The sequence below is a fragment of the Paroedura picta genome, chromosome 10 (assembly GCF_049243985.1).
Source record: "Paroedura picta isolate Pp20150507F chromosome 10, Ppicta_v3.0, whole genome shotgun sequence".
Classification (NCBI taxonomy): Eukaryota; Metazoa; Chordata; class Lepidosauria; order Squamata; family Gekkonidae; genus Paroedura; species Paroedura picta.
In genome coordinates, this window is record NC_135378.1 from 87,655,594 (window position 1) to 87,683,525 (window position 27,932).

General features: G+C 60.2%; 1 protein-coding gene across 1 annotated transcript; it reads left to right on the forward strand.

Moving 5' to 3' along the window:
- Nucleotides 1-13,597: 13,597 nt before the first annotated feature.
- On the forward strand, nucleotides 13,598-27,886 carry LOC143819574 (homeobox protein EMX1-like). Its single transcript, XM_077301357.1, has 3 exons — nucleotides 13,598-14,448; nucleotides 19,848-20,032; nucleotides 27,420-27,886. Exons 1-3 carry the CDS (start codon nucleotides 14,058-14,060, stop codon nucleotides 27,585-27,587), a joined length of 744 nt encoding a protein of 247 aa, XP_077157472.1. The 5' UTR covers nucleotides 13,598-14,057; the 3' UTR covers nucleotides 27,588-27,886.
- Nucleotides 27,887-27,932: the final 46 nt, after the last annotated feature.

A 27,932-nucleotide genomic window follows, 5' to 3' on the forward strand; every position in this document is an offset into this window, starting at 1 on the left:
GGTGCTGGGGGGCCCTGCTTTAAGGCAGCATTCCTCCAGCGTGCCGTGACAAAACAGCCACTGCGACAGGATCCCCCCCCCCCCCAGCACGCCAGCCAAGACTGACCCAGGTGCTTCTGGTGAGGGAGCCATCCATTAGCTACCTAGGCTGAACAGGCACCTCCAGGCGGCACAGGAGAAGCTCTGGCTCTCCATCCCGGGCAGTTTTAGAAGCCTCTGTTGTCGCCCCCCCCCCCCGGTTAGCCATTGTTCTCCTGGACTGGCCTCTCGGGCTTCCCTCCTAGGGAAGGGGCCCCCCGCCCCCCCCTTTGGCAGTGTCCCCAGCCCCACTAGGGCCTTGCGTTGAGATACGGTGGCCAGAGCTCCAAATGAGGCCAGCCCATAGGCCTGTGCAGGCAGCTTCTTTTCCATCCCATCCTGTTCCTACTGATCCCGGACACAAAACTGGCCCTTTTCACTGCAGCTGTGCACGGGGTTGACGTTTGTGTTGAGCTGCCCTCTAGGAGGAGAGGAGAGGCTGCTCTTTTGTACCCCACTTTTCACTGCCCAGAGGAGTCTCCAAGCGGCTTCCATTTGCCTTCCCTTCCCCTCCCCACAACAGACACCTTGTGGGACGGGTGAGGCTGAGAGAGCCCTGTGAGAGCTGGGACTGGCCCAAGGCCCCACAGCGGGGTGCCTGTTGAGGAGAACTGGGGTATCACACGCGGCTCTCCAGATGAGCGGCTGCCACTCTTAACCTCCGCGCCCTGCTGGCTTCTACCCCCACATCCCTCTCTGTCTGGGCTCCGGAGACTTCTGAACCCATCAGTGTTTCTCTGCATGTCAACCTTGGCTAGTTGTGTTGTTGCCGCTCCGAGTGGTTTGCTTCTTTCCATCCTGCATCCTTGGGCACCCTTAGCCAACCTGGCGGCCATCCTGTTTGCCCCAAATTCCAAGTTGTTGATGAATGAATTCAGGAGCACCAGGGGCCTCCTCGCTGTCCGTCGCCACTGGTGCCCATCGCGGAGGTCTAGAATGTGCCGGCCTGCTTGGACCGTCCTTTGGGGCTGTACCAAAAGGTTGGCCATGGCAGAGCCAGGGAGGCAATTCTTGCTCGGTGTCTAGCATGGGAGCAGTTGCAGTCCGCGCTGGCTCAGAAGAGCGGCCTGGAGCTGGAGCAGCCACTGAGCCGAGTCGACACCAGGGGGGGCATATAATTAAGGTGCCAGTCAGGGAGTTTCCAGATACAAGGTCAGGGGGGTGGTCCAGGATCGTCAGGAGATTCATAGTCTGCAGGTTGATGCATATTTGCTTCACACCATGTTTTTGCCTGTGTACCATTTGCCTGGGGATTGCTTCTGCAACTACTCAGAACTTGCTTCCTGCAAGCAATGCTCATTTCGCAGACAAGCAGATCTCCACCGGTTCTTTACTTCTGCCAGTAGAGCCAGCCTGGTGTAGTGGTTAGGAGTGCAGACTTCTAATCTGGTGAGCTGGGTTCGATTCCAGGTTCCCTCACATCAGCCGTTCTGATGGGCAGACATGAATGGCTCTTGCTCCAGTGGCTCTCCAGATATCCAAGAGCCACCTTGGGGTAGTGGTTAGGGGGTGAGCCAAGCATCCAAGGTAAGCCTCTGTCCAGCCACTGCTTGAAGATGGCCAATGAAGGAGAGCTCCCCACCTCCTTAGGCAGCCCATTTCCCTGCTGAACTGCTCAGGCTGATTCTCTCCCCCCTCCCCCCCGATATCTAGCTGATATCGTTCCACGTGTAGTTTAAACCCACTTCTGTGGGTCTTCTCCTCTGTTGCCAACAGGAACCGCTCCCTGCCCTCCTCTAAGTGACAACCTTTCAGATAATGAGAGCCATCCTGCCCCCTGTAATAATAACAAATCGTCTTTGGAGAGGGGAGATGTGTTGCAATGCTCCCCTCAGCCACCAGGGGGCACTGTTGCCCAAAAGGCCCCTCCCAGTGAGAATTCTGCAGGTTTGAGAAATAAAATCAGAGTCCAGTCAGGCACCTTCAAGACCCACAAAGATTTATTCAAGGCGGGAGCATTCGAGTGCAAGCTCTCTTCCTCGGACTAAGAACGGACCATCATAACAGTAGGAATATATAAAGAAAAGTCAATCCTGTTACATGAGTAAACTGTGTCACAGCATCCAAACTCAGCCACATGATAACTCCCTGCCAAACCAGCCAATCAAACCCCTCTAACCCATTTGTAGTTCACACGGACATATATATATATATATATATATATCAGGAATAAAACTGTCAAATCTGTAGTTCACACCCTACTATTTATTGCCATGGATCACTGGCTTTGACTAATGTAACAGGATTAACTTTTGCTTATATATTCCTACTGTTATGACGGTCAGTTCATAGTCTGAGGAAGAGGGCTTGCACTCGAAAGCTCCTGCCCTGAATAAATCTTCGTTGGTCTTAAAGGTGCCTGACTGGACTCTGATTTTATTGTGCTGCTTCAGACCAACATGGCTGCCCCTTTGAATCTAGGTTTGAGAAATGTACCTGGAAGGTGCCCACTGCTTGTGGCGACTCTCCCCCCCCCCCCGACTCTCCTGGTGGCTCCTGCCCCCACCCTCTTGCTGGCCTCTCAGGGCCCCAGTCCAGCTTCTCTGTTGGCCCCTCGGCCTAAGGGCCACCTGGCAGCTGACGTCCCTGTAGCAAAGGAGGCCATTCAAAGAGGCGAAGAACAGCAGCAGGCGGACCCGGTCAGGTCTGCAGGCCCTGCAACTACTCCCCCCTCTGACTCTGTCTCCAAAGGGGACTCCGCTAGGCTGGCCCGCACCGTGGGGCTGGGAGGGCTGAAATCTCAGGCTCCTGATCAACGCACAGGCTTTGGGATGTGATGTGTTCTGTGACCTCCAAACACGGAGCATGCTGGCAGTGACAGGTGGCAGTCCCGGAGAGCAGGCCGGTTCCCATCCCCTTACTGATGCTGGGGTTTTGACCATCCTGTTTTCCTGTTCAGGAAACCTCCCTGGTTAATTCTGTTTGGCTCCGCAGCAGAAAGGCAGGAGAGCGGGAGCTTCCCTCCCCTCCTCGGGGGCCATTCCCTCAGGTGGGGGGGGCACTACTGGGAAAGCAATCTTGCCCCGTGGCAGAAGGCCAGGCAGGGGTGTCAGGAGTGGTTGTGGCAGAGGGTCAATTAGGAGGTGGCTCTGCAGGTATGGGGGTCCAGGTCAGGAGGGGTAGGCTGGACCTGGCCGTGAGCCTGGGCATGGATGGGCAGCCACCGGAATGCCTGCAGAAGGGGGGTGACACACATGCTCCGCCTGGCTCCAGGTAAGTACCTAAGTGCAGCATTTTGAACCCCCTGGGGGCTCCACACTGACTTCGAGGGGGGAAATAGGGAGAGCGTATCACGGCCATCTGGTCTTCATGTGACCCTGGCGGGGATTCAGGGCACCATCTTGCAGGCTGGATTGGGCTCCCATTAATTGGGCTCTCCGACAATGATATGCCCACGAAAGCTGATGCCCAGAATTAACCTGTGTTGGTCCTAAAGGTGCCCATGGGCGTGTTCTGTCGCCTCAGGCCCATACCGGGACGCGCCGGATGCCGTCAAAGGAAAGCGCTTCCTGCCATACCCAACATCGCCAGCAGAGGGGGCCGAAAGACCATCCTACAACTTGCGAACCAGCAGCCCTGCAGGCCTGCTTGCCTGTCTCTTCCGCGCCCCGTGTCCCTGCGAGCTGCTCCCTGGCCAAGTTCCGTGCCCTCGCTGCTTAAGAGGACGCCGGGCCGGGGGGAGGGGGAGGGGGAGGGGGTTCGGACCGTTTCTGGCGTGTCCACAGCTCTGCTTCCCAGCCACCTTCTGCGCCGTCGAGCCTGGGCTTTGACGAAGCCGGAAGAAGGTTTCAGGGGTTTCTCGGGGGTAAAAAGGTCCAGAAAGGCGGATCTAGATCTGTGTATCTGTCCCTTCTTCGTTAGTTAAAACCACCAGACCTTGGGGATGGTCGAGCCACAACAGGGGCGTGGCTGGACGGAACCGCCAGAGAAGGAGACGCTGGTCTTTTTCTGCTAGGAGCCGTTAGGGAAAGCCTCTGCCCGTCCTGCCTCTGCCTACCCCTTGGTGGGCCTGGCTGCTCGTGTGAAAGCTCCGGGCCGGCAAGGGGGAGCGGGGGGGGGGGTTGCTGAGTCTCGTCCTCCCGTCCTGCCAGGAGCAAGGGGGAGGCCGGCGGAAGGGCGCCCCAGACTCTTGCTCGAACGGTCCCGTGGCCCGAAGTGCGGCGGCTGACAATGCCGGGCGGCCTTTCGCAGAGCGTCTGCGACCCCCGAGGCGTGTCGCGGGGCCGTCCCGCGACTCGCCCATCCTCGGGGGCAGGAGCCGGGCTGCTGGCGAGTCCCCAGGCGCAGGCCTCGCGGGCAAAGCCCTGCAAATTAAAAAGAGTGCGCGGCTGCGGCTTTGCAAATCCGGGCCCTGACCCTGGCCTGCCCTCGGGTCACGGGGCTGCCGCTCCCTGCCAATTAAAAGGGCCTTAAGGAGAATGTGGAGGCAAGTCACCCCTCATCTCGGGGCAGGGGTCGTCTGTCTGTCTGGGGGGGGGCTGCGGGGGGGGGCGTCCTTGCGCCAGCATTCGGTGCCTGGATCTGTGAGGCCCCCTGTCCCGGCAGAGGGAGCGAACGAAAGCAGCCTCCAGGGCAGGCGGAGAGGGGCGAGGGCGGACCCCCAGGCCCCCAAGTTCAGCCCCCTGCTTTAGGCTTCCGACAGGCAGGTGGCACCGCCCGTGCCCAAGGGCAGGAGGGTCTGCTCTACTCAGGCTGGCAGCGGCTCCCGATTCCTGGGCCCCGATCCTTTGGCCTGGAGGGCGTGCCGGGGATCGAACCTAGCGGAGGCTGGGCCAGCCTGCCTCTCCCCTCTTGCCTGCCGGGTCCTGGGCGCTCTGGGGCACCAGGGGTCCTCGAGGCAGGCAGGCAGGCAGGCGCGACAGCCAGGCAGGGGAGGGCCCTTCTGAGAAGGGAAGGATTGGCCCACTGGCCGCGCCAGGACAGGCAGAGCGAGCTGAGCGCCACGCATGTCATGTGCCCGGGAGGCCCGCAGCCTCCGAAGGGGATCTCCGCGTCGCTGGAGCTTCTGGATAAGAAACCGCTAGACAAAGCTCCTGAGTAAAGGGCGGGGGACCCGAGTCCTTCCTTCCGTCCAGAGCTGCGGGAGGGCGGAGGGCAGCAGGGGCGCGTGGAGGGCGCTGGCGCGGAGGCCGCGGGCGCTCCGGGTCTGGGATGGGGGCAGAGCAGGGCCGCGCTGCAGCTGGCAGGCGCTCCTGGAATCTGCCGTCCATGGACGTCGTCGGGAGGGACGCAGTTTGGCCACCGCGGCGGCAGAGACACGGCTCAGCCTCTCCACGGCCCACAGAAAAGGCCGGCCCAGCAATCGAATGACTGACGGCCACTTGCCAACCCCCAGAGGCAGCGGGGGACGGGGTGCTTCCCGGGGTGCTGTGGGCTGCAGCCCCCCCCCAGCCCAGCCAGACGAGGGGCCCAATCCTTCCGCGGGAAAGAGGCTGTGGCCGGCAGGAAAGCCATGCGCTCGCCCTCCCTCCCTGCCTGGCCCGCTACCTGCACACACCACGCGCAGACCACCCCGGGGCTCCCCCCCCCTCCGGCCCTCCTTCGGGCTGGCTCCAGGGGGCTGCGACTCCCCGGCGGGAAGAGGGCCGGGAGAAATGAGTCCAGACACGTCCACTCTCTGAGCTCTCTCGCCCCGCCTCCCCCCCCAGGGGGTCTGCTGCGGGGGAAGGAAGGGGAGGCCACTGTGAGCCGCCGTGAAACGCAGGGGAGGAAAAAACAGTTCCCCCCCCCTCCTCCTGCAGCCGGCTTCCCCGCCGGGGATCGGGCGCAGCTTTCGGGGCTCCCCAGAGGGCTCCTCGGCGGGCGCTGGGCACTGACTCCTGGATCCGGCCCGTCCATCCGTCGTGCAAACAGCCGGGCGTGTCCAACCGTTTGGGCTAGCTCGGGAAGCGATGCCGTGGGATCGGGGCCGCAGCAGACTTTGCATCCCGCTGCCAGGGGTCTCTCCCCCCCCCCCCAGTTCTCCGAGGAGGGCCGCCCTTTGCGGAGAGGCCAAGCAGAGGCTGTTCCTCTGAGCCGCTGCCTGGACTGGATCCCGAGGGCAGCGAGGTCCGCCTGGCCCGGTCAGCCGGGCTTCAGGGCACCTCCTGCAGGCCGCGCGGAGGGGAGTCTGCCTGCCGCCCCGGAGGCCTTGGGCGATGGGCGCCTGACCCGGGCCCGGTCGCGGCTCTTGGGCTCTTCTGGCCCCCGCAGAGCCCACCGAAACAGGTTTCCTTTGGGCTGCAGGTGGCCGAGGGGAGCGGCGTTCCGGGCCCCCTTCGAGCCGGCAATCCGGAGTGGGGGCGAGGCGAGGCGTTCAATCGATATCCATCCCCCCCACACACACACACACACACACAATGAGGCCCCATCTTTCTCCCCTCCTCCGAGGTTTATCCCCACAACAGCCCTGTGAGGTAGGCCAGACTGGGTGAGCGCGGCTGACCGAAGGCTGCCCAGCCGGCTTCCAACCCCGCTAGACTCGGGCGGGAGGGGGCTGGGCCAAGAGCCTGGGGCGAGCCCCCTCCCCGAGTGCCCCCTCTTAGGGCCTCCCCAAGCCCCCTGCGCGTCTGCCTCGGAGGGCGCGCTGGGCTCCTTCCCGCGCCCTGTCCGGAGGGCCCTTCCCGGGCGGCGCGGGCGGCGCAGCGCGTTCCCCACCTGGCGCGCAGGCTGGCAGGATATGGCCCTCGGTGAGCCGCCGCCTCTCAAATGCGCACATTTCCTGGGAGCAATATGGAGCGTCTAAATATATGGTGCAGAAATCTGTTGCGCCTCGCCAGGGCCTGGGCGGCTGCCATGCATCTGACGGCGCCGAGACGGCGGAGCGGGGGGAGGCAGCGCGCGCCCGAGGAGGGGGCGGAGGGGGCCTGGAGCCGCGAGGGACCCTGCCCGGCCGCCTTGCCCACCGCCCACCTCTGCCCCAGCCTCCCGGGCGGGAAGGGGGCGAGGGCGTCCTGGCCGGCCTGCTGGGGTGGGGTCGCCGCCAGGGCGGGGCCTCCTCTGGGGCCTCCTAGGAAGCTCTAGCCCGGGGGGGGGGGCAGCCCTTTCGTTTGCTCAAGGGAAGAAGTTGGCAACCGCCGGCCGGCTGGGTGACCCCGAGAGTCCCTCCCCTCCCTCTCCCCACAACAGGCCTTGCCACGAGGTGCCGCCGGCAGAGCAGGAAGCGGCCCCGGAGCCCTGCGGGCTCTACCATGCAGCCCCCCCCCCCCCGTCCGCCCCTTCCCAGGCCACGGGGCCAGCCCTCGACTCAGCCCCCAGGGGATCTAGGCCAGGCCAGACGGAGGCTCTCCCTTGGAGCTTTGTCCAGCGCCCTCCTGAGGAACAGCCGTTTTGCCTCCTCTCGTGCCAAACCAAGAGCGGAAGGCCTGGGGTGACTGGCCTGGCTGTGAGGATATCCCGGTTTCAGGGCAACCCGTCTGCTGCCTCTGTCCGTCTCCCCAATATAGACATATATTGTTGTTGTTAGGTGCGAAGTCGTGTCCGACCCATCGCGACCCCATGGACAATGATCCTCCAGGCCTTCCTGTCCTCTACCATTCCCCGGAGTCCATTTAAGTTTGCACCGACTGCTTCAGTGACTCCATCCAGCCACCTCATTCTCTGTCGTCCCCTTCTTCTTTTGCCCTCGATCGCTCCCAGCATTAGGCTCTTCTCCAGGGAGTCCTTCCTTCTCATGAGGTGGCCAAAGCATTTGAGTTTCATCTTCAGGATCTGACCTTCTAAGGAGCAGTCAGGGCTGATCTCCTCTAGGACTCGCAAGAGTCTTCTCCAGCACCAGAGTTCAAAAGCCTCAATTCTTTGACGCTCAGCCTTCCTTATGGTCCAACTTTCACAGCCGTACATTGCAACTGGGAAGACCAAAGCCTTGACTAGATGCATTTTTGTTGGCAGGGTGATGTCTCTGCTTTTTAGGATGCTGTCTAGATTTGCCATAGCTTTCCTCCCCAGGAGCAAGCGTCTTTTAATTTCTTTGCTGCAGTCCCCATCTGCAGTGATCTTGGAGCCCATGAAAATAAAATCTGTCACTATCTCCATTTCTTCCCCATCTATTTGCCAGGAATTGATAGGGCCATATGCCATGATCTTTGTTTTCTTGATGTTAGTTTCAAGCCAACTTTTGCACTCTCCTCCTTCACCCGCATCAAAAGGCACTTTAGTTCCTCTTCATTTTCTGCCATTAGAATGGTATATGCATATCTGAGGTTGTTGATATTTCTCCCTGCAATCTTGATCCCAATTTGTGACTCATCTAACCTCGCCTTTCTCATGATGTGCTCTGCATACAAGTTAAATAGGCAAGGTAACAGTATACAGCCTTGCCGAACTCCTTTCTCAATTTTGAACCAATCAGTGATTCCATGTTCAGTTCTCACTGTTGCTTCTTGACCTGCATATAGCTTTCTCAAGAGACAGATATAAGATGCTCTGGTCTTCCCATCTCTTTAAGAACTTGCCACAATTTGTTGTGCTCCACACAATCAAAGGCTTTAGCATAGTCAATGAAGTAGAAGTAGATGTTCTTCTGGAACTCCCTAGCTTTCTCCATGATCCAGCGTATGTTGGCAATTTGAATTCTAGTTCCTCTGCCTCTTCGAAATCCTGCCTGTACTTCTGGAAGTTCTCAGTCCACATATTGCTGGAGCCTAGTTTGTAGGATTTTGAGCATAACTAATAGTCCTCCTCATATTATTAATAGTAATAATAGAATTGCTTCACCTGGTGACTCTATGTCTTCCCCCCCCCCCCGCTCCTGCAGGTGTTCTCCTCTCCCACGAACAGGAACCTTTCCCTACTGTCTTCCAAGGGACAGCTTTTCAGAGACTTCAAGGGCCTGATCCAGCCCCCTCCCTGCCTCCTCTTCTCCAGGCTGAACATTCCCAAGTTCCTCCACCCGCAGCCCCACCCCTCCTGGCTCCTCCTGGTCGCTCTCCTCGGCCCCCTCTCCATTCTGCCTTTTGGACTGCGCCCAGCGCTACTCCAGGAGCGGTCTGAGTCCAACGGGACTGTGCAGCATAGTGGCTGACTTTCCCCTCCATGGTCCCACAGCCAGTAGGTTGCCATTGGACACCCACCAGCCCAGCTGCTGCGATAAGGACCTAGGGAACAGGAGCCTAATAGAATGAATGAAAGCAGGGCAAAATTTACTTTAAAACCGATTTTGCAGAAAACACCAGTTCTTCTAACAGTTTCTGAAAGAACAGGAGTAATTGAAATATGCTGTGAGAGACATCCAATCAAGGCCTTGATGGGTCAGGTTCTGTCCACTGGGAGCAGAACAGTTGGAGTCCAGGGACACCTTTAAGACCACCAATGTTTTATTAAAGGAAGAAGCTTTTGTGTGCAGGCACTTCATCAGATACAATGAAACAGAATGTCCTCAACCATTACCTATAGGTAGAAAGATGGTGGTGGATTTAATTGCTAGGAAAGGATGTCGCATGTATATGAAACTGGATCTGATATAGGATTAAGGCAGATAAGACCTATGAAGGCAGTAAATTAGCATACAGATACAAGTAAATGGGCATACAGATGTTTTGAGAATAGGGTAATGAAGTTTGGACCACTCAGCATGTGCAGGGAGATAAGAAGCCAAGATCTGTGTTAAGTCCAAGGGTTTCCATTGTCTGATTGTTCGAATAACTTGTTATTCGGCAACATTTTGAAATTCTATTGCAATAGAATAGCTACTTTGAGGGCCCCTAGGAGGCTGAAATATTCTCCTACAGGTTTCTTAGTTTTGTGACTCCTGATGTCAGATTTTGTGGCTATTTGTCATTTGGCATGGGGTTTGACCTGTTTGTCCTATGTAAAGGATTAAAGGGCATTGTTGGAATTTAATGGCCTGGACAGTTCATTCTCACCAGATCTGTATGCTATTTACTTGTATCTGCATGTTAATTTACTGCCTTCATAGATCTTATCCATCCTCTTTCTGGTATAATCAACCAGTTGCTAAAGAAGTAGTGTGCCTGCCCATGAAAGGTCACACCTTGAGTAAAACATTGTTGGTCTTCAAGGTGCCCCTGGACTCAAACTTTGTTCTGTTATCTGAAGAAGTGTGTATGCACACAACAGCTTTGACCCAGAAATAAATCTGTTGACCTTAAAGGTGCCTCTGGACAGAACTTTTGTTCTCCCATTTCAGACCAACATGAATTGACCCACCTGAATCTATCTAGCTTTGGCCACTGTAATGTCAAGAAGGGCCCCAATATAGGAAGCTTTCAGAGAAGGTTTAAGGGGTGTTTTTGTGCCGTTAATGTCCAAACCTACGATTCTGGAACATTTGTACAATCAGGGAAACCTGTAACTCTAGTTACCGTGACAAGCCAGTCATCCAAACATGGGTGAATAGTACAACCCTTGACCTTAGATTTGGTACTATAACACCAACACGTTTAGAAAATATGCATGAAGCAGTCACCAGCCCAAACCTAATTGGCAAGAAATATGGTTATATTTGAAGTGCAGAACCCTGGCCTGACAAGGTTGAAGAGCTACTTGGAAATGTGTCCTGAATGTCAGGTGCACAAAACCAGCAGTTTAATGTTAGTAGCTGCAGAACTAACTCAAAGACAACATTTTGAAATTTTTAACATGCAGGGCGGGGGTGGGGGGGGGGAAGCTGGCTCCTTCAAGTTCAGGACTGGCCTGAAGCCTCCATCTTTCCTGGGTACCCAACAGGCCTTCTCAGAAGGGTGGCCCTGGGGGAAGGGTTTGCCTGCCGTGATTGGTTGCCTGGGAAGGCATTGGCCTTCTGCCTGCAGGAGCTTAGCCAGAGGTGTCAGAAGCGCTGGGCAAGCGTCAGTCTTTGTCCAGAGGACCAGCTGGTGGGCAATGCCCAGGCAGAGGAGTAAACTTTCTTATGGAGGGAATCAGTTTCCTGCCCGTTTCTACCAGCTGGTGGGGAATGAGCACCTGCACACTGCCTTGCCTGCATCTCCTATAAGGGATGAAGTGAAGGGGGGGGGATAAGTAGGGATGACCTTCTTGCTGCCATCTTTTTGGAGGTGGCAGCCATGCTAGCTGGTTTCTGCCAGTGGTCCTTGGAGATGCCGGGATTGTGCCAGACGGCTCAGCTTGGCTCGGGGTCTTGGTTTGCTTGAAGTCCCCTTTGCCTCCCGTGATGGGCATCATTTGCTCTGCATAGAGGCTCCGGCCTTCATCTGGTGAGGCTGGGTCTGGCGGTGTCATTGGGGGATGGGGCCATGGGCAAGTTTGGGGCCAGACCAGAGGCAGAGTCACCCACAAGGGGGGGCAATTGTGGGCAGGGGGGCAGAGCCACAGCAGACAGAACCCGGAAGCCCTTCCCAGGACTGCCAGTGGCCCCGTTCTGGGTCAGCAGAGTGAGTCAGCCAGAGATATGCACAGGCTGCATGTTAGGATCAGGAGGAAAGGGTTTTATTAAGGCAGGACCATACTTGGGAGTGCAGAGGAGGAGAGACAGAGAGAGCCCGGCTTCAGGGCTGCCTGGCAGAGAGAGAACGAGGGAGAAGCTTCCGAGAAGAAGCAGGGAATGGCCCTGAGGGCAAGCAGACCATGCATCCTGGCCTTTTCCCTCCGGAGCAGAGGCCTGCGGAGAAGGCTCCCTTCCCTACCGACTGGCCGCTCCACTCCGGGAGCCTCCAGGGGCTGGGCTGCTGCTTCTCCTTGTGTGGGAGGCTGGAATGGGCCTCCTTGGGAGGGGAGGGTCCAGTTGAAGGACCTGGCACGGCACGCGCAGTGGCAGACTTGGTGTGACCAGTGATTTCGAAGGCAAGGCTTGGCTGTGCTCTGCCGGGGCAGATGGCTTTGCGGCCAGACTCTTGGAGCAAGAGGGCACTTTCTCCCACAAGGGCCCCTTCTGGCGCAGGCCTCTCACTGAGCGGGTCCCGCAGATGGCCTCAGTCAGGCCGAACAGGCAGGGAAGGTCTTCATCCAGGAGAGTCACGATGGCCTCACAAGGCCGCCAGCAACGTCCCAGGGAGGGAGGGAAGGAAGGAAGGAAGGAAGGAAGGAAGGAAGGAAGGAAGGAAGGAAGGAAGGAAGGAAGGAAGGAAGGGAGCTCAGAAGACGAGTGACCTTGAGAAAGAACGCCCTGAGGCCCTGAGGCTCCTCCTCGGAGCTCCGCCCTCCCGTGGCCGCCTTCAGCATCCCTCCCCAGCCCCGGCTGCCTCAAGTCCAGCTGGCGCACGCAGCTCCTCCGCGCCGGCTTCAATCCGGTTTCTGTCTCCGGTCCTGCCCGAAAGCTGCATGATCGGAGCCCTCCTCCTCCTCGGCCGGCTTAGGCAGCCAGCGCCCACACCGTCTGAGCCGCTTTTGAGGCAGTCCACCAGCAGCAGCAAGCAGGGTGACCTTGAGCCAGTCTCAGTTCTCTTAGAGCTCTCTCGGCCCCAACGGGCTGTCTGTTGTGGGGAGAAGAAGGGAAAGGCCGCTTTGGGACTCCTTTGGGACTGAACAGTGAGGGTGAAAAACCCAGCCCTTCTTCTCCCTCCCCGCTATGGCTCCTCAGCTGCCCCCCCCCACCCTCCGTCTCCCAGCTGAAAGGCATCCCTTGCCAATCTTTCGCGCCTCTCCCCCTTGTCCCCCCCTCTGCCCGCCGACTCCAGGCGTCCCTTCTTCGCTCTCTCCTGCCCCGCGGGGGGGGGGGGCTGGAGGCCTATGCCGCGGCCCAGAGGCCCTCCCTTCTCCCGCTTGGACTTTCCAGACCTACCGGGAAAGGCAGCCGGCAAAGACCCCCGAGCTCCGCGACTGGAGCCCCCGCGCAGATTCTTAGGCCGACCTCTCCACCAGGGTAGTCCAGTCCGCCTCTGGGCCGGCCGAGCCCCACGCAGCCCTGGCAGGAGCCTCCCGGGCGCCGCGGTCCTCTGAGGAGTTGGAAAGCCTGGCCCCCTCCCAGGACGGACGAAGAGGGTGGCGGCAGACTGGGCTGGCGGGGGTGCCGGCGGGGGGGAAGTGGCTGAGCCCAGCCCCAAGAGCGCCCCCCAACCCCCAAACGTGGGTCTCGGCGCAGGAAGGCCGGCCGCAGTTGTGAGTGTTTTGGGGAGGGTCAGCCTCTCCTGCTCCCCCGGCCTCTCCGTCTGTCTGTGTCTGTCTGTCTCTGATCGCCCTCCAGAAGTCCTTCCGGTTCCGAAGACCCCCCCAGGTGCTGCGGAGTCGGCCCGGACGGATGGGGGGGGGCTGCGCGAGGAGGGGGCTCCCAGCTGCCCCGGCCTTCTCCCCCCCCCCCTCTCGGCTAGTCTTCGAAGCGGATTCGTGGGGTGGACGGAGACGATCCGGGCAGGCTTTCAGGGCGGCCATTTCGGCCCCGAGGCCCCGCGCTGCTCTGGCCAGCTTCTGGGGGCGAGTCGGGGGGCGGAGTGTCCGCGGGGCCCCTACCTGCTGCCAGTCCCGTGTCGGGAGGCCTTCCTGGGCCGTCGGTGGCGGCAGACATGGCACTCGGGCCGGGAGAAGGCTGCGCTCCGTCGCCATCGTGCCTCGCTCGCCCATTTCCTTCCCCCGCCCTGCGCTTCCTTTCCCTTCCCTTCTCTTCCCTTCCCTTCGGAGGGGGGCGGGCGGGCGGGCGGGGGAGCCAGGGGCGGATCCGGAGCTGGCGCAGCCGCCCGGTGCTCCAGTCCGCCTTTTGGCGGCGACCCTGCCGCCGCCTCCCCGCGCCGCCCCCCGCCCGCCCTGCCTGCCTGCCTGCCTGCCTGCCTGCCTGCCTCCCTTCCCACGTGCCCCCCACCTCGGGGCAGGTGAGCGGGGCCAATCAGAGGGGGCGGCCCGGCAGGTGCGCGGCTTATCTGGCCGGCGGGCCGGGGAGCGCGCCCAGTGCGCACCGGGTGGATGGGGCGGGAGGAGGGCGGCGGCGGGGGCGAGCGCGCGTGGGGACGGGCGACAGTGCCGGAGCCACCGCCCCGCAGCCGCCTGCCGGCGCGCCCTGCCCGGACCAGCCGCCCGCCGCCCGCCGCCCTCCTCGGGAGGCTCGCTCGGCTGCCGGCCCGGGCCGTCGTGGCGCCGCCTCGGGCACCGGCGCCACCATGTTCCCGGGGGGAGCGGCGGCGGTGGCGGCGGCGGCGGCGGCCAAGCGCTGCTTCACCATCGAGTCGCTGGTGGCCAAGGACAGCCACCCGCTGGCCGAGGAGCCGCTCCGCCCGCCCGCCCTGGGCTACCCGGCCAGCGCCGCCGTCGAGGCCTTCGCGCACGGCTTCCAGGGCTCGGCCGCCGCCGGGCGCTCCCTCTACGGCGGCCCCGAGCTGCTCTTCCCCGAGGCCGTGAGCCACCCGCCCCCGCTGGCCGTCCACCCGCCCCCGCTGGCCGCCTCCCACCTCCCGCCCTCGCCGCACCCCTTCTTCGGCCCGCAGCCCCGCGACCCGCTCCACTTCTACCCGTGGGTGCTCCGCAACCGCTTCTTCGGCCACCGCTTCCAAGGTAAGCGCTCCGGCGGCGCGGGGGAAGAGGGGCGCGCGGCGGGGACGCCGCAGGGCGGGCCGGCCTCTTCCAGCGGCCTCGGTCGGGGTGCCGGCCGGGAGGCGCCTCCTCCTTGGCCCCAGCGGGTCGTCGAGCTCCGGCCCAGGGTCGCTCTCCCGCTCCGCTCGCTCTCCGGAGGGGGAGGGGGGCGGACGCCACCAACGGCCGCTCCCCTTGCCCGTCTCCGGGGCGTCCTCCGGGCTCTTTGGCAGAGCTGGCTGCGACCCGCGGCCTGGGGGGAACCGTCGCCTTGACAAAACCAAGATTAGAAATGGAATGGAACCAGCCTGCCTAACAAAAGGAAGCCGGAGCCCGATCTCCGGGGGCGATGCTGGGGACGGGGGACGGCGGGGTCCCTGCGAAGTCGCCGGGTGGGCTCTTGTCCCGCGAAATGCCCTCCAGGCTGGGGCGGGCGGGGGGGGGGTCCAAGGCAAGCCGAAGAGCGAGGAAAACGCCCTCTTCCTCCCCCCCCCTCCCACACACGCCCGTCGGGAGTAGCCGCGCTCCTGGCGCGCTGTCCGGCAGGAGCCTGTGCCACTCATCAGCCGTGCGGGCAAAGGGCAGAAATGGCAGGCGGGCGGGCGGCGGGCGGGCCTGTTCTCGCTCGCGGCCTCTGCAGCGGGGTCGGCCTGGAAGGCGAACGGCGGCTGGCGCTGGCCTAGAGGCCCCGCTTCGGCGGCTCCGGGCTGGCCGGGGATGCTCTAGCGACGGCCACTCGGTCGTCCGTTGGAAGCGAGTTACTCGGGAGCAAATGGCTGGAAGATTACCCCCCCCCCCCCGCAGCTTCGCGCTATGTCTGTTATCAGAAACAGATTTACATGTATTGTTTTTATTATATTTCTATCTTCCGGATTCTGACCATTGTCCGTTGGCGAGCGGGTCGCCAGATGCGCGGAGACAGGGCGACATTCTTCCCCGAGGCCTGCAGCCCGCCCGCAAGTAGCCGCCTCCCCGCAGACGGATGTGCGTGGGCAAGAGGGCTGTCGCGGGTCAAGGGAGGCCGCAGGATCCGCCGCCGCCGCCGCCGCCTCCGGGGAAAGCGCCGTCAAGGCTTCGGCCGCCTTCTGGGGCCCAGGAGGGGGGCCGGGGAAGAGGCTCCTCGGGACTCTGCGGGTCGTTTTCGCCACTCCCACACGCCCGGGGGAGCCGTGGGCCCGATCCAGCGGGAAGCCCGCACATGCCAGGCAGGGAATTACTGGCAAGGCGTCCGGGCCCCAGACCAGAGGCCCCGACTCTCGGGAGCCACGAGCCTGCCTTTCCCTCTCGGGGCTCCCTCCCTCCCAGCTCCACTCCTTTCCACTCCCGTCGGGGTCTGTGGGGAAGGCCGCCCCGGGGGCGGGGGGGGGGGAGAAGCGCCTGGTCCGGCGGATCCTGCGCCCGATACTTGGGAGGGGGGGGGCCAGGGAGACCCGAACTGGCGGCCTGGCTCTGGAGCAAAGAGCCCCGGAGGGAAGCGGCCGCGGCGGAGGCGGCCAACAATCCCGGAAGGCGGGCGCGGAGGCCCCGCAGAGCCCGCGGAAGGCCGGCCCGGTTTGGGGACAGGGCTTTTCAGAGCCGGAGCTTCCCTCGAGCCTGGCTGGGCGCGGCCCTACCCGGTGCCGAAAGCCAATGCCGCAGGGAGCCCGTGGCCAATGTAGAGTGGGGAGGAGAAAGGCATCGACCCTAGAAATACTAATACTAATACTAATACCAATGCTTAATAATAATACTAATAATAACAACAATAACAACAACCATCCTTTATTTCAATCATTAATTTACAACGTCTTAATTTCGGGATCTCGTGGCATATTCCCCAGCTCCAAAGTTCATTAATTGGCAATCACATCCCAATGATCACCACATAACAACAGTATTAATAATCATGGCAGTCAGAGCGGATCTTCCGATTTGCGGCCGCGCAGGCACGAGGCAAGCGGGAACAGTGTCTGGGGTTGTCTTCCATTCCAGGGCTCCGCAAAATGCCTCCTGCGAAGCGCGACGCCCGGCAGAGTCGCCCTCTCCCCTGGACGCCCTTGGGGCGGCGGCCGAGGGACCCGGGGCGGGGGCTGGTCGGGGGACTCCTGCTCCCACCGTCCCCCGTCCCGTCCCCCCTTCCAGGGCAGCGTCCTTCGCGGTCTCCGGAGAGGCGGGAGGGGACAGGCCGACGGAGCGGCCGCTTCCCAGGCCTTTGTTCCCCGGGCCGGGGCTCCAGACGTTCTCGGCTCTGTCGGCGCCCAGGGAGCGCAGCGCCTGTCCACCAGGCCGGCCGGGGAGCTCCAGGGTTGCGGGCCGCCGCCAAGGCCTTTCCCTCCCGCAGCCCGGGCAGGTTTCCCATGAGGAGAAGGCGGCTGGGGGTCCCGCTCCCGGAGGGCCAGAGTCCCCTTCCGTTCCACGGGCAGCACATGCAGAGAGCCGGGGCTTAGGAGGGCCTTATGCTCCGGCGGAGGCTCTTCGGGGGGACTCTGGGAAGAATGCCTCGGCAGTCTCCGGTGGCACCCTCACAACAGTCCGGCCAGGCCGGTCAGGATCCTTACTTTCGTCTCGCGGCAGCCCAAGGCTTTCTGGGGAGGGGGGGGGCGTTGTGCCCGGCGGGCACGGACTGCTCCCTTGGAGGCCGGTTGATTCGAAAGGGAGCACTTGGTGCCAGTCCATGAAGGGGCGTCGCCGGATCCGGCGCCATGCCCTTCTCTCCAGCGGAGGAGGCCAGACGCCCTCTTCTTGCGCCCCTGCTCTGGGGAGAAGGCGGGCACGATCCAGCCGCAGCGCCCCCGGGCTCTGCGCGCCGACTCTTATTTGATAAGCTGCGCTCTTGTTTGATCCCCGCCGCGGCCTCCCTCCGCAGCGCTCCCAATTTCTCAAGGTTTGGCTGGGGAGGGGCTGCGGGCACCTGAAGCCCTTCCCTCGATTCTCTGCCTCGGTTTTGGCACCGACCTCCCAAGGCTGGCTCTCGACTTAAAAGTCTGGCCGGAGAAAGCCCCCCCCCCCCGCTGGTCCTTCCCGAAACCACCCGTGGAAATGGGGCGGCAGGGGCGGCTTTCTCGGTGGCCCCGCGAGGAGGTTCGGCGTCGCCCGGTGCCGTTTGGCCGCTGCAATTCGCTGTCAGTTGTAAACAATAGAAAGGAGATCTTTAGTTTTTATGGATCCGTTTAAATTAATTAGTTTAAATCGTAAACAGAGAAAAATGGTTTTTATTTTTAATTTTTTTGCGTTGTTGTTGTTGTTTTTTTCCCCTTTTAAAAATCTTTTCTTGTAAGCCGCTTGAAGTGGTTTTCGTTTCCCACACCGGCGGGAGCAGAACTGCCCGGTGAAAAACACCGCAGACGCCGGCGGAAATGCGAAGGGATCGGGCCCCGGTCGAGGAGGAGGCGGAGGAGGGAAATGCAGAAGCGGGATCAGCCGGCCGGAGCCTCTGCGAAGGGAAGCTTTAGGCGCGTGGATTTATTTTCAAAAAGTAGATTTTTGTTTTAAATTTGATTGCTTGTCACGGTCAGATCTTGACCGGGTGGGTGATCTTCTGCAATTCGTCTTCTGCAATTCGAGGTCTTGGGAATTGCAGATGTATCTTCGCAGGATTCTTATATTATTGTTGTTATTAAAATTATTGTTACCACCTCAGGACAGGCTGGGAGGAGACACCTTAAACTGCAGGCGAAAAAACGGGGACAATTCCCCCCGATAAACCCGCAGAAAAAGGGCTCGTCCGCGGGTTCTGTGCGGGCCCCGCGGCGGGAAGGCAGCCACAGCCACAGCCACAGCCACGGCGAAGGGACCGGGCGACTCGGGCCGCTTTCGGATCTGGGGAGGGGGATGCCCTCGCCCGCCCCTTCATTTCTCTTCCAGCGAACGGACTCGACCGGGAAGAAAGCCCGGCGGTTTCTGGCGGGAGGGCGGGAGCGGCGTCTTCTCCGCGGCTTCTCGGGGCGGCCTTTCAACGAAGCCTCCGCCATGGCATTCCGCGGGTGGGGCAGAGAAAGGGGTCCGCGTGTGTGGGGGGAGGACCCTGCGGGCTCCGGGAGAGGAAGGAGGCTGCGCTCTTGGAGGCCGTTCTCGGTGCGCCCTTCGGGGGTCTCTCCGTTTCCCACAAACAGCCCGGGAAAGGAGCCCCGCAGAGGCCAGAGCGGGAGCAGAAGCCCCTCTGCTCGGCAGGCCCTCCTCCGTGGGAGCGCAGACTGAGGCGCGAACCCACCGGGGCCCCTGTCTGCGGAACGAGCTCTTCGCCAGGGGGACAAAGCAGTTGCTCCTTTTAGGGAGGGCTGGAGACGCAAAGGACTTGGCGCCCAGTTTTGAGCGCTTCTTCCCAAATTCCCCGAGGGGGGGGCGCTTCACCCAGGCCTCCTCACCAGGGGGCAGTGGCAGAAATGGCGCTTTCCGGACCACCCGTGCCTCTCATTGATTCATGTGCTTCCAGCCCTCGTCAGCCGCCTTTCTCCCGCGTGGAACGCAGGGCGGCTTGCGGCGCTCCTGATCAGGAATACGCCCCGCGCCTCGCCCCTGCCTTTGCGGGCCTTGCTGGCTTTGGGTGCTGCGGTCCTTCCAGCGAGGTCTTTTCGATCTAGTCGCGCTAGCAGGAGGCGCCGTCCTGCCGGGAGCACGGCCGGGAAGCGGCGGCGGCCCGGGAAGAAGAGCGGAACTGCCCTCGATCGTGACCTAGGGCCCGAAGGCACGTCCGACACCGGGAGGGACCAGATCCGCCGGCCCCCGCCAGAGTTCGGCAGCTTCGTGGCTCGGCTCGGCTCGCCCCGGCCCGGCCCGGCCCGGCCCGGCCCGGCCCGGCCCGGCCCGGCTGTCGAGAGTTTGGCTGCGAGCGCCCAAGCAGGCCCGGCGCTGCCACGCAGAGGCGGGCAAAGACAACCGGCCGCCCCCGGGGGCTGATCTCCGCGGCGCTCGGGAGCGGGGCTGGCAACGAACCCGGAGGCGGAGCTGGGCGGGGCAGGGGCGCCCGGGGCCCAGATCCAAACCCAGGGGGAGCCTCCCCTCCGCGCGCCACATTCCACCTTCCCGGCTCCGAACGCGCCGCAGTTTTGCCTGCAAGGGAGGCCGGCGCCAGCACCCCTCGCCCCGCCCCGCCCCGCCCGTTGAGCGCTCCCAGCGTCCGCGGGGGAAGGGAGAGACCCAGAAGGGAAAGGCGGGGGGGGGAGGCGGAGACCCCCGCCCCGAGTGGGAAGAGAGGATCCCCCTCCCCCCGGAGGCTCTTTGCCAATCAACTCATCCAGGTGTCCTCGTCTCCTCGCTCCTCCTGGCCAGGCCGAGGCGAAAGGCAGGTGGAGGGGCGAGGGGGGGCGGGAGGGGGGAGAGGGGGGGCTGAGTGCCCTGCCCGGCGTGCCGTGCCTGGCCCTGCCGCCGCGGGCTGACGGGCGGGAACTGCTTCTTCCCCGCAGGCGGCGACGTGTCGCAGGAGAGCCTGCTTCTGCACGGGCCCTTCGCCAGGAAGCCCAAGCGGATCCGCACCGCCTTCTCGCCCTCGCAGCTCCTGCGCCTCGAGCGCGCCTTCGAGAAGAACCACTACGTGGTGGGCGCCGAGCGCAAGCAGCTGGCCGGAAGCCTCAGCCTCTCCGAGACGCAGGTGAGTCCGTCGCCCTGGGACCGGGCAGAGACCGCGGGCTGGCCTGGCCTACCACGCAAGGCGGGCGGGCGGCCAGGAGAGGGCGGGGTCCAGGGGCTCCGGGCAGCCTCCGGCCACGGGGACAATATATCGCGCACGCCCAGCGCAGGGGCTCCTGTGCTTCGGGCCCCGTGAAGGGCAGGCGGGCCGAGGCCCAGGGCAGTTCCGGCAGCACCTTTGTCCCGGGGCACCTGGTGGCCACTCTGCCCCCCACTTCCCAGGTGGGCTTCTCTCTCGCGCACAGGAAGACGAGGCTGCTCTCTGGGGTCGTCGGGCTCCTGGGGGGGGGGGCGCGGCAACCAGAAATGGCTGGGCCCGAGCAGGGGGGCAGGGACTCGGCGGCGCCCACTGGAGGAGGCCTCGGCGGGCAGGGGTGTCTTGAGGGGCTCCAGCTGCGGGAAGGGGAGTGGGGGGAGGGGCTACAGGATTCTGTGCGGCTTGTCGGTGGCTCCCTGTCCGTGTTGAGGGTGGAGAGGTCTCCGTCAGAGGCTGGGCTGGACCCCAGACCCCGGAGGGTGCCCCTAATCCCGGGCTGGTCGGAGCGCTCTCGGGAGCAAGGGCGGCCGGGGCCGGGGGGAGGTGGCGGCCGCCTTCTTCCTGCGGGGTGGGTGGGGGGGAGGCCAAGGCGCGGTCGTGGCTTAGGACGGGGTGGGGGTGCGACCCGGCGGCAGAGCAGAAGCCGGCCACGGACAGAGGCGGAGGAGCTCTCTTCCCCGCAGAGCGCTCCTTCGGGCGGCGCTGCCAGGGGCTGCCCGTTGCCACGAGCATCCCTGGAGAGTCCTCCTGCGCCCAGCCTGGCCCGGCCCAGTCCATCCCAGCCGGAGGCGGGTGGCCCTTGGTTGACTGGGACTGGAACGTCCGCCTGGCGCCTCCTGGGGAGGTCACGGGGAGGGCCGAGCGGGAGGAACTCGGCCATTGTCTGTCGGGTCCTGAGTGCGAATCCCGCGGCGGCGGCGGCTCCACCCCAAGGGACCGATTTTCGGCGCGAAGGGACAGGGGTTCTGGCCACACGATTGGGCCGCCGGTGGTTCGCTCAGGACTGGCAGATTCCCCCCCCCCTGTGTTTCCCCTCCGCCCGAAGTTTCTGTTTGTTTCCAGATGACTGCAGGGTCGGGCCCCAGGAGCCGCCCTCTACTGGCCCGGCACTCCAACAACGAATATATGCAAAATGCGGCCTCGACGAAGGATCGGCCCCACCCGCTCGTTTGTCTCCATGGAGGATTGGGGCCGGTGACCCCCTCCTGGGGGCACGCGGCTCAGTCCAGGCCTGCAAGGCCGGCCCGGAGGTGGGGAGGGGGAACTGTGCCCACCCTGCCGGATCTGGCCCCTCTGTCGTGGTCACTCCGGGAGGTGGCCGGGCGGAGAGGCAGGGCCTTGTGTGTGGCGCGCCCTTCCCCGGACGCTGCTTGGGGGGGGCCTGGTTCAGGCGACCGAGTCTCCCCGCTGGCCCTCTTCGGGCCTGCAGTGCTGCTCCACGCCCTTCGTTGGGGCCGCTCGGCTGCTAGAGAGGCTGGGACACGCGTCTCGGCGGCCCTTTCCGGAGCGCGCTCCTTTGCCGTCGGGTTCTTTTGATCTTCGTTGTGATGAAACGGAATCTCACTCGGGGCCCGGTTTCCGGTGCAAGAAACCCCGCGCAGCGGTGCGGAGGCGACCTGTGAAACCTGCCCGGGGCTCACGTCCCCACCAGCCGGGGAAGGTTGCAGGAGGGTCGCGGCGGCTCGGAGGGGGGGGGGGAGCACGCAGAGGCCGGTGGTTAAAAGTGATGGCCGGGGATAGTTTTCCATTGGCCTTTCAAGCCCTCCCAGGGCTGGCCAGCCCCGGCCTGCAAAGGCAGCTGATCTCTCCAGCAGGCCCCTCCCACCTTGCCTACCGCAGGCCCCAAACTCAAGCTGGGACCTCTGCCCACGGTCCCTGGAAGCCCTCTTGCCCTTTGGAGGGGACAGCTCCTCTGTGCCCCACACACAGGCAAGGGCGTGGAGGGGGGTATAGTGTGGGGGGAGCCCAGGGCCTCACCTGCGGGAAGGTTGGTAGGAAAGGGGGGCAGTGGGGGACATGTCACCCCCGCTTCCTTCCTTGGGGGGCCGGGGAGGGCAGGCAGGGATGACTGGGGCATCAAAGAGGGCACGAAGGGGACTCCAGTTGGGAACGGGTGCTTTAGCCTGATTGGGCGGTGGGGGTGGCTGTCAAGAAACCCCAGAGTTTCCCGAAACACTGCTTGAGAAAGCCTGCGTTAAGGTGTGAATTGGTGTGAATTGGGTTCTTTGGCCAAAAACATGTAGAGACTTTTATATTTGATTGAAAAAAATAAATACTTCTCTTTATTCTGCAAGACATTAAGAAATGCAGCAGACGTGAAAATTAACCCAACAATTACTGGAAAAATAAGTATTAAAATTATAAAAGTTCCTAATGTTGCTTAACCATACATATTCTAAAAGGTGAAGGTGAAGGTATCCCCTGTGCAAGCACCGAGTCCTGTCTGACCCTTGGGGTGACGCCCTCCAGCGTGTTCATGGCAGACTCAATACGGGGTGGTTTGCCAGCGCTTTCCCCAGTCATTACCGTTTACCAAATTGTTGTTAACCATATTCTGGTGAACAACAATTAAAAAAACAGGCCAGGTTCTAGTTTTGCCTCTTTGCTTTTAGGGATTCCAAAAAGGCCAAGTCCTCTTCTGAGGCTGGTTTGCCGCTCGGGGTCCTGCATTTCGACACAAAGACCTTGGCAGCTCTCCAGCTCTTCTCTCATCCTCATGCAGGCTGGTGTAGGATTTTTAAAGGGAAGGGGTTCCAATACAGCCTTCTCAGTTTTTCTTGAAGTTTCGGACTCCTTTCCTATTATTTTTCTTTTTCTCTCATACCATTGATAATAGGCTTCATGGGCACTGTGAGTCGCCTTTTGCATTATTTACCTTATTTAATATTTTGTTGGGGATTAACCCCGCCCCCTTATGCATGACCTTGTAATCATGTGATTACTAACTAGGTAAGTGATTGGTTTGTAACTAAATATGAGATGAGGGTAAGCGTCCGCCATGCGATCTGTGCTCCCTCCTCCCTCTCCTGTATTAGATTTTGGGGGGTTAGCGGGTTGTTAACCACCCTGGTTTTTAAATGTTTAGGAGTCTGTTCTGTATTGGAAGAATGCCCAGAAGTATTTTAATGGGGCTTTTAACACGGACTGTGGTAACCTGCTATGAGCCAGTTATGAGAGTGGCGGGCAATCAGCCAAAACAATAAATAAATAAGTAAATTAAGTAAGTAAATAAATAAATAAATAAATAAATAAATAAATAAATGACACAAGTGCACGTGAGTCAATCAGCACCTGAAAAAGCAGGAGAAGAAGGGAGGGGCCCTGTGGGGCAGCTGAAGAGCCTCTGCTCAGCCTGCAGGAGGTCCCCGGTTCAATCCCCAGCAGCCTCTCCAGCCATTCAGAGGACCAGGGAGTGGGGGTGGGAAAGACCTCCACCTGAGCCAACCTGGAGAGTGGCTGCCAGACCTTGATGGATCGGGGTAGGGGGGGTGGGGGGGGTAAGGGTCTGATTCAACAGAGGCCAAATTCATGTGTTCCATCTTAATCTCTATTAAAAAGTAATTAGGCTTAGCTTTTCTGTAACTGTTTCAATTAACTGCCAAAGATTAAAGTCCCTTGAAGCAAACAGAGTTCGCTGACAGGTGAAGCGTGTCGGACTCTTTGTCAACATGCCTGGTCAGCAAGGAAGAACCAACTCCAGGTGTCACGAATCTCCTCCTTTAGGAGAAATCCCTCCTCCTGCAATTCTGCACCTGTGGCCTTGGCTCAGGCCCAGGCCGTGGACAGGTTGTAGCCGCTTTATCCCCGTGCCTGTCTGTCTTGGCGCTGCCTTTCCAAGGTGTGCCCATGATGAGGGGTGGTTGTCTCCTTGATAGGACCTGAGGCTGCTTTCCCTTTGTCAAGGGGAAGCTAACTGGCCTGGGGATAACCCCCCTCCAGCACTGAGTGTCTTCCTGGTTCCTCCCCCACAGCGCCCACCAAAGGGGGTGTTCAGGGTGGGGTTAGTAGAATAGGGGTCGGGGGGGGCTGGCATTCCTCCTCAGATTGACTCCACAGCTTCAGTTGGGATTGGGATCCTCCCGGGTTTCTTCTGCCTTCCTTCTCACCTGACCAGGTGGACCATAGGGACCCTTTTAAAGGGGACAGGACCCTTCTTAGAATCATAGAATCACAGAGTTGGAAGGGGCCATGCAGGCCATCTAGTCCAACCTCCTGCTCAATGCAGGATCAGCCCAAAGCATCCTAAAGCATCCAAGAAAAGTGTGTATCCAGCCTTTGCTTGAAGACTGCCAGTGAGGGGGAGCTCACCACCTCCTTAGGCAGCCTATTCCACTGCTGAACTACTCTGACTGTGAAAATTTTTTCCCTGATATCTAGCCTATATCGTTGTACTTGTAGTTTAAACCCATTACTGCGTGTCCTCTCCTCTGCAGCCAACGGAAACAGCATCCTGCCCTCCTCCAAGTGACAACCTTTCAAATACTTAAAGAGGGCTATCGTGTCCCCTCTCAACCTCCTTTTCTCCAGGCTGAACATTCCCAAGTCCCCAACTATCTGAAAATCCAGATTGCAGTCCTTCAATTTATCTATCAGAACATCATGGGGAACCTTATCAAAAGCTTTACTAAAATCCAAGTAAACGACATCAACCGAATTTCCCCGATCCAGCAAACCTGTTACTTGGTCAAAAAAGGAAACCAGGTTGGTCTGACAGGACCTGTTGGAGACAAATCCATGCCGACTTCCTTGGATCAACAAATTGTCCTCCAGATGTTTGCAGATCGCTCCCTTTAATATCTGCTCCATTACCTTCCCCACAACAGAGGTCAGACTCACTGGTCTGTAGTTTCCCGGGTCATCCTTCCTCGCTTTTTTTTCATTTTTCTGACCCAGATGCAGAACTTAACACTTATCTTTATTAAATTGCATCTTGTTCTCATTTGCCCATTTTTCCATTGTGTTCAGATCTCGTTGAACTCTGTCTCTATCTTCCGGAGTATTTGCCAGTCCTCCCAATTTGGTGTCATCTGCAAACTTAATGAGTAGTCCCTCCACCCCCTCATCTAGATCATTAATAAATACGTTAAAAAGTACATTTCCCAGCCATCCCTCATTTTAATAAACATGTCTTTTGTTTATCACGTGTAGACAGCTGCTCTTGGACCAGCCATCTTGCAGTGGTTAACAGTATAATATATTTAACATAGAACAGTCTAAACACAACTAAAAACCCATCCTACACCCCCACTGCAGCCCTTTTTCTCAGGGTTGGTGCTTAGAGGAGGGGCCCAGATCTTCCCTTGCCCTGGCCTCAACCAAATGCCTGGCGGAAGAGCATCATCTTCCAGGCCCTGTGGGACTGTGTGAGCTCTGCCAGGGCCCTCAGCTCTCCCGGGAGCTCGTTCCACCAGGTGGGGCCAGGACCAAAAAGGCCCTGGCTTTGGTCAAGGCCAGGCATGCTTCACGTGGGCCAGGGAGCACTGCCTTAGAGTGCAAGGCTCAGTGAGAGGCATAAGGAGGCCGGGGCCCCTCAGATACACTGAGCTCAGACTGCAAATGGCCTTGAAGAGCAGAAGAACCTTGAGCTGGTTCCAGAATCCAACCGGCAACCAATGCAGCTGCCTCAGCACAGGCTGGATATGGGCCCTCCAAGGTATTCTAGTTAGCTGGCATTCTAGTTAGCTGGCGTTCGCTGGCAGGGGGCTCCTGGGAATTGTAGTCCATGGACATCTGGAGGGCCGCAGTTTGACTACCCCTGGCCTACATGCTAACTCATGTTGTTTTTATTTCTGTTTGATTTCTATTAAACAGTTAGCATTTGGTCCTCGGGTGCAAAAGGCCATGGAACATGGGCAGTTGGTTATCTTGCACTCCCCCCCCCCTCTGGTTCTTCTGGCTTGCAGAGTTGGACGGGACAGGGCTTTAAAGGGATAATTGCAGGTGGAAAATGAGTTAGTTGAAGGTAGAAAATGGGCCCAATAACCAGAGAAGAAATTTTATTTTAAGAAAGGATGTTTGTATTTAAAGACATGATTTAAATCCTCCTCCCCTTGCAAATCCCCCTCCCCTTCTGGCCTGCAGAGAGAGTAAAGGCTAGGGTTCAGGCCCAAGGAGGAGGGCAAGGTCGATATGCTTATAAAACCTTTCCCATCATCTTACTTTCAGGAATACAGACCATCTAACCCCCCTCCCAATGTCCCCTTTTTGTATCAAGGAAATAGGGGCAGCCTATCCAAGGCTATGGACTTCCCAGTTGCAATGTATAACTGTGAAAGTTGGACCATAAGGAAGGCTGAACATCAAAGAATTGAGGCTTTTGAACTCTGGTGCTGGAGAAGACTCTTGCGAGTCCCTTGGACTGCAAGGCGAACAAACCGGTCAGTCCTAGAGGAGATCAGCCCTGACTGCTCTTTAGATGGCCAGATCCTGAAGATGAAACTCAAATACTTTGGCCACCTCATGAGAAGGAAGGGCTCCCTGGAGAAGAGCCTAATGCTGGGAGCGATCGAGGGCAAAAGAAGAAGGGGACGACAGAGAATGAGGTGGCTGGATGGAGTCACTGAAGCAGTCGGTGCAAACTTAAATGGACTCCGGGGAATGGTAGAGGACAGGAAGGCCTGGAGGATCATTGTCCATGGGGTCGCGATGGGTTGGACACGACTTCGCACATAACAACAACATCCCTTACGTATCTGCAGCTCGGCCCTCCTTTCAGACGGTTTCCCCATTTATTGTCTTGATTAAAACTACATATAGCCTCTCTTTTAACATAAACAAAAAGTTTACATGCCTGTGCTGTGACTGGCATAAAATCAAACGCAGATTCCCGCCCCCCCCCCCCAATCTAATCTGCCCATCCCGTTTCAGTCCTTGAATAGGGTTCTCCTGTCTTTGCAGTTTGTGCCACTGCCCAGTTAATGCTGCTGGACCTTGCCCATCTTCGGCTGTGCCTTCTCTCCCTTCTCTTCCTGCTTTCCGTGTGCCCCTTGACCCCGCCAGACTAGGAAGCCCGTCAGCCACAGAGGCCCTTCCTTCGGCTTCTGGGAGGGGCAGGAGTAGGCCTCCAGGGGCAGGGAGTGCCCACGGCCCCAAGGGAGAGAGCTCCGTGGGAATGCACTCTTGCCCATCAGATGCGGTGGTGGGAGCCTCAGTCGGCCTGCAGAAGGTCCCAGGTTCCCTCCCAGCACCTCCAGTGGAAAAGGACCACACGGTGGCGGGTGGCAGGAAAGACCCTTCTCTGCATGGAACCGAGGAGACAATTCCAGCCTTGAGGAATCAGTCATGTTCCCCCCTCCCTTTCTGTCCCATTCAGGTGAAGGTCTGGTTCCAAAACAGGAGGACCAAATACAAGAGGCAGAAGCTGGAAGAGGAAGGCCCCGAGTCAGACCAGAAAAAGAAGGGCTCCCATCATATCAACCGGTGGCGGATCGCGACCAAGCAGTCCAGCGGAGAAGACATTGACGTCACATCCAATGAGTAGCCCGAGGGCCACTGTGAGGAACGTGCGGGAACACAAGGGGACTGAGCTCTGGAGACTGGCCAAGGACACCCACCGGGGCTGCCCCCCACCACCGGGGGTCTTATATGGGGGAACCCCAGGGAGGCCCACGACATGAGCCTTCTCCAATCCACGGCGGAGCCTTTGCAAAGGGGCCACTTGGGCAGGCTCCATGGGGACAGGAGAATCTGGGCTCCAGGAGAGGAAGGGGCCCCTCACCCCCTCCCCACGGAAGGCAGCCATCCCTTGGCCCTTCCAGCAAATAAACACGTCAGCCGAGACGATGCGAGGCACTCCCCTCTTGTTTTTGTGGGCTTTGGGGCGGGG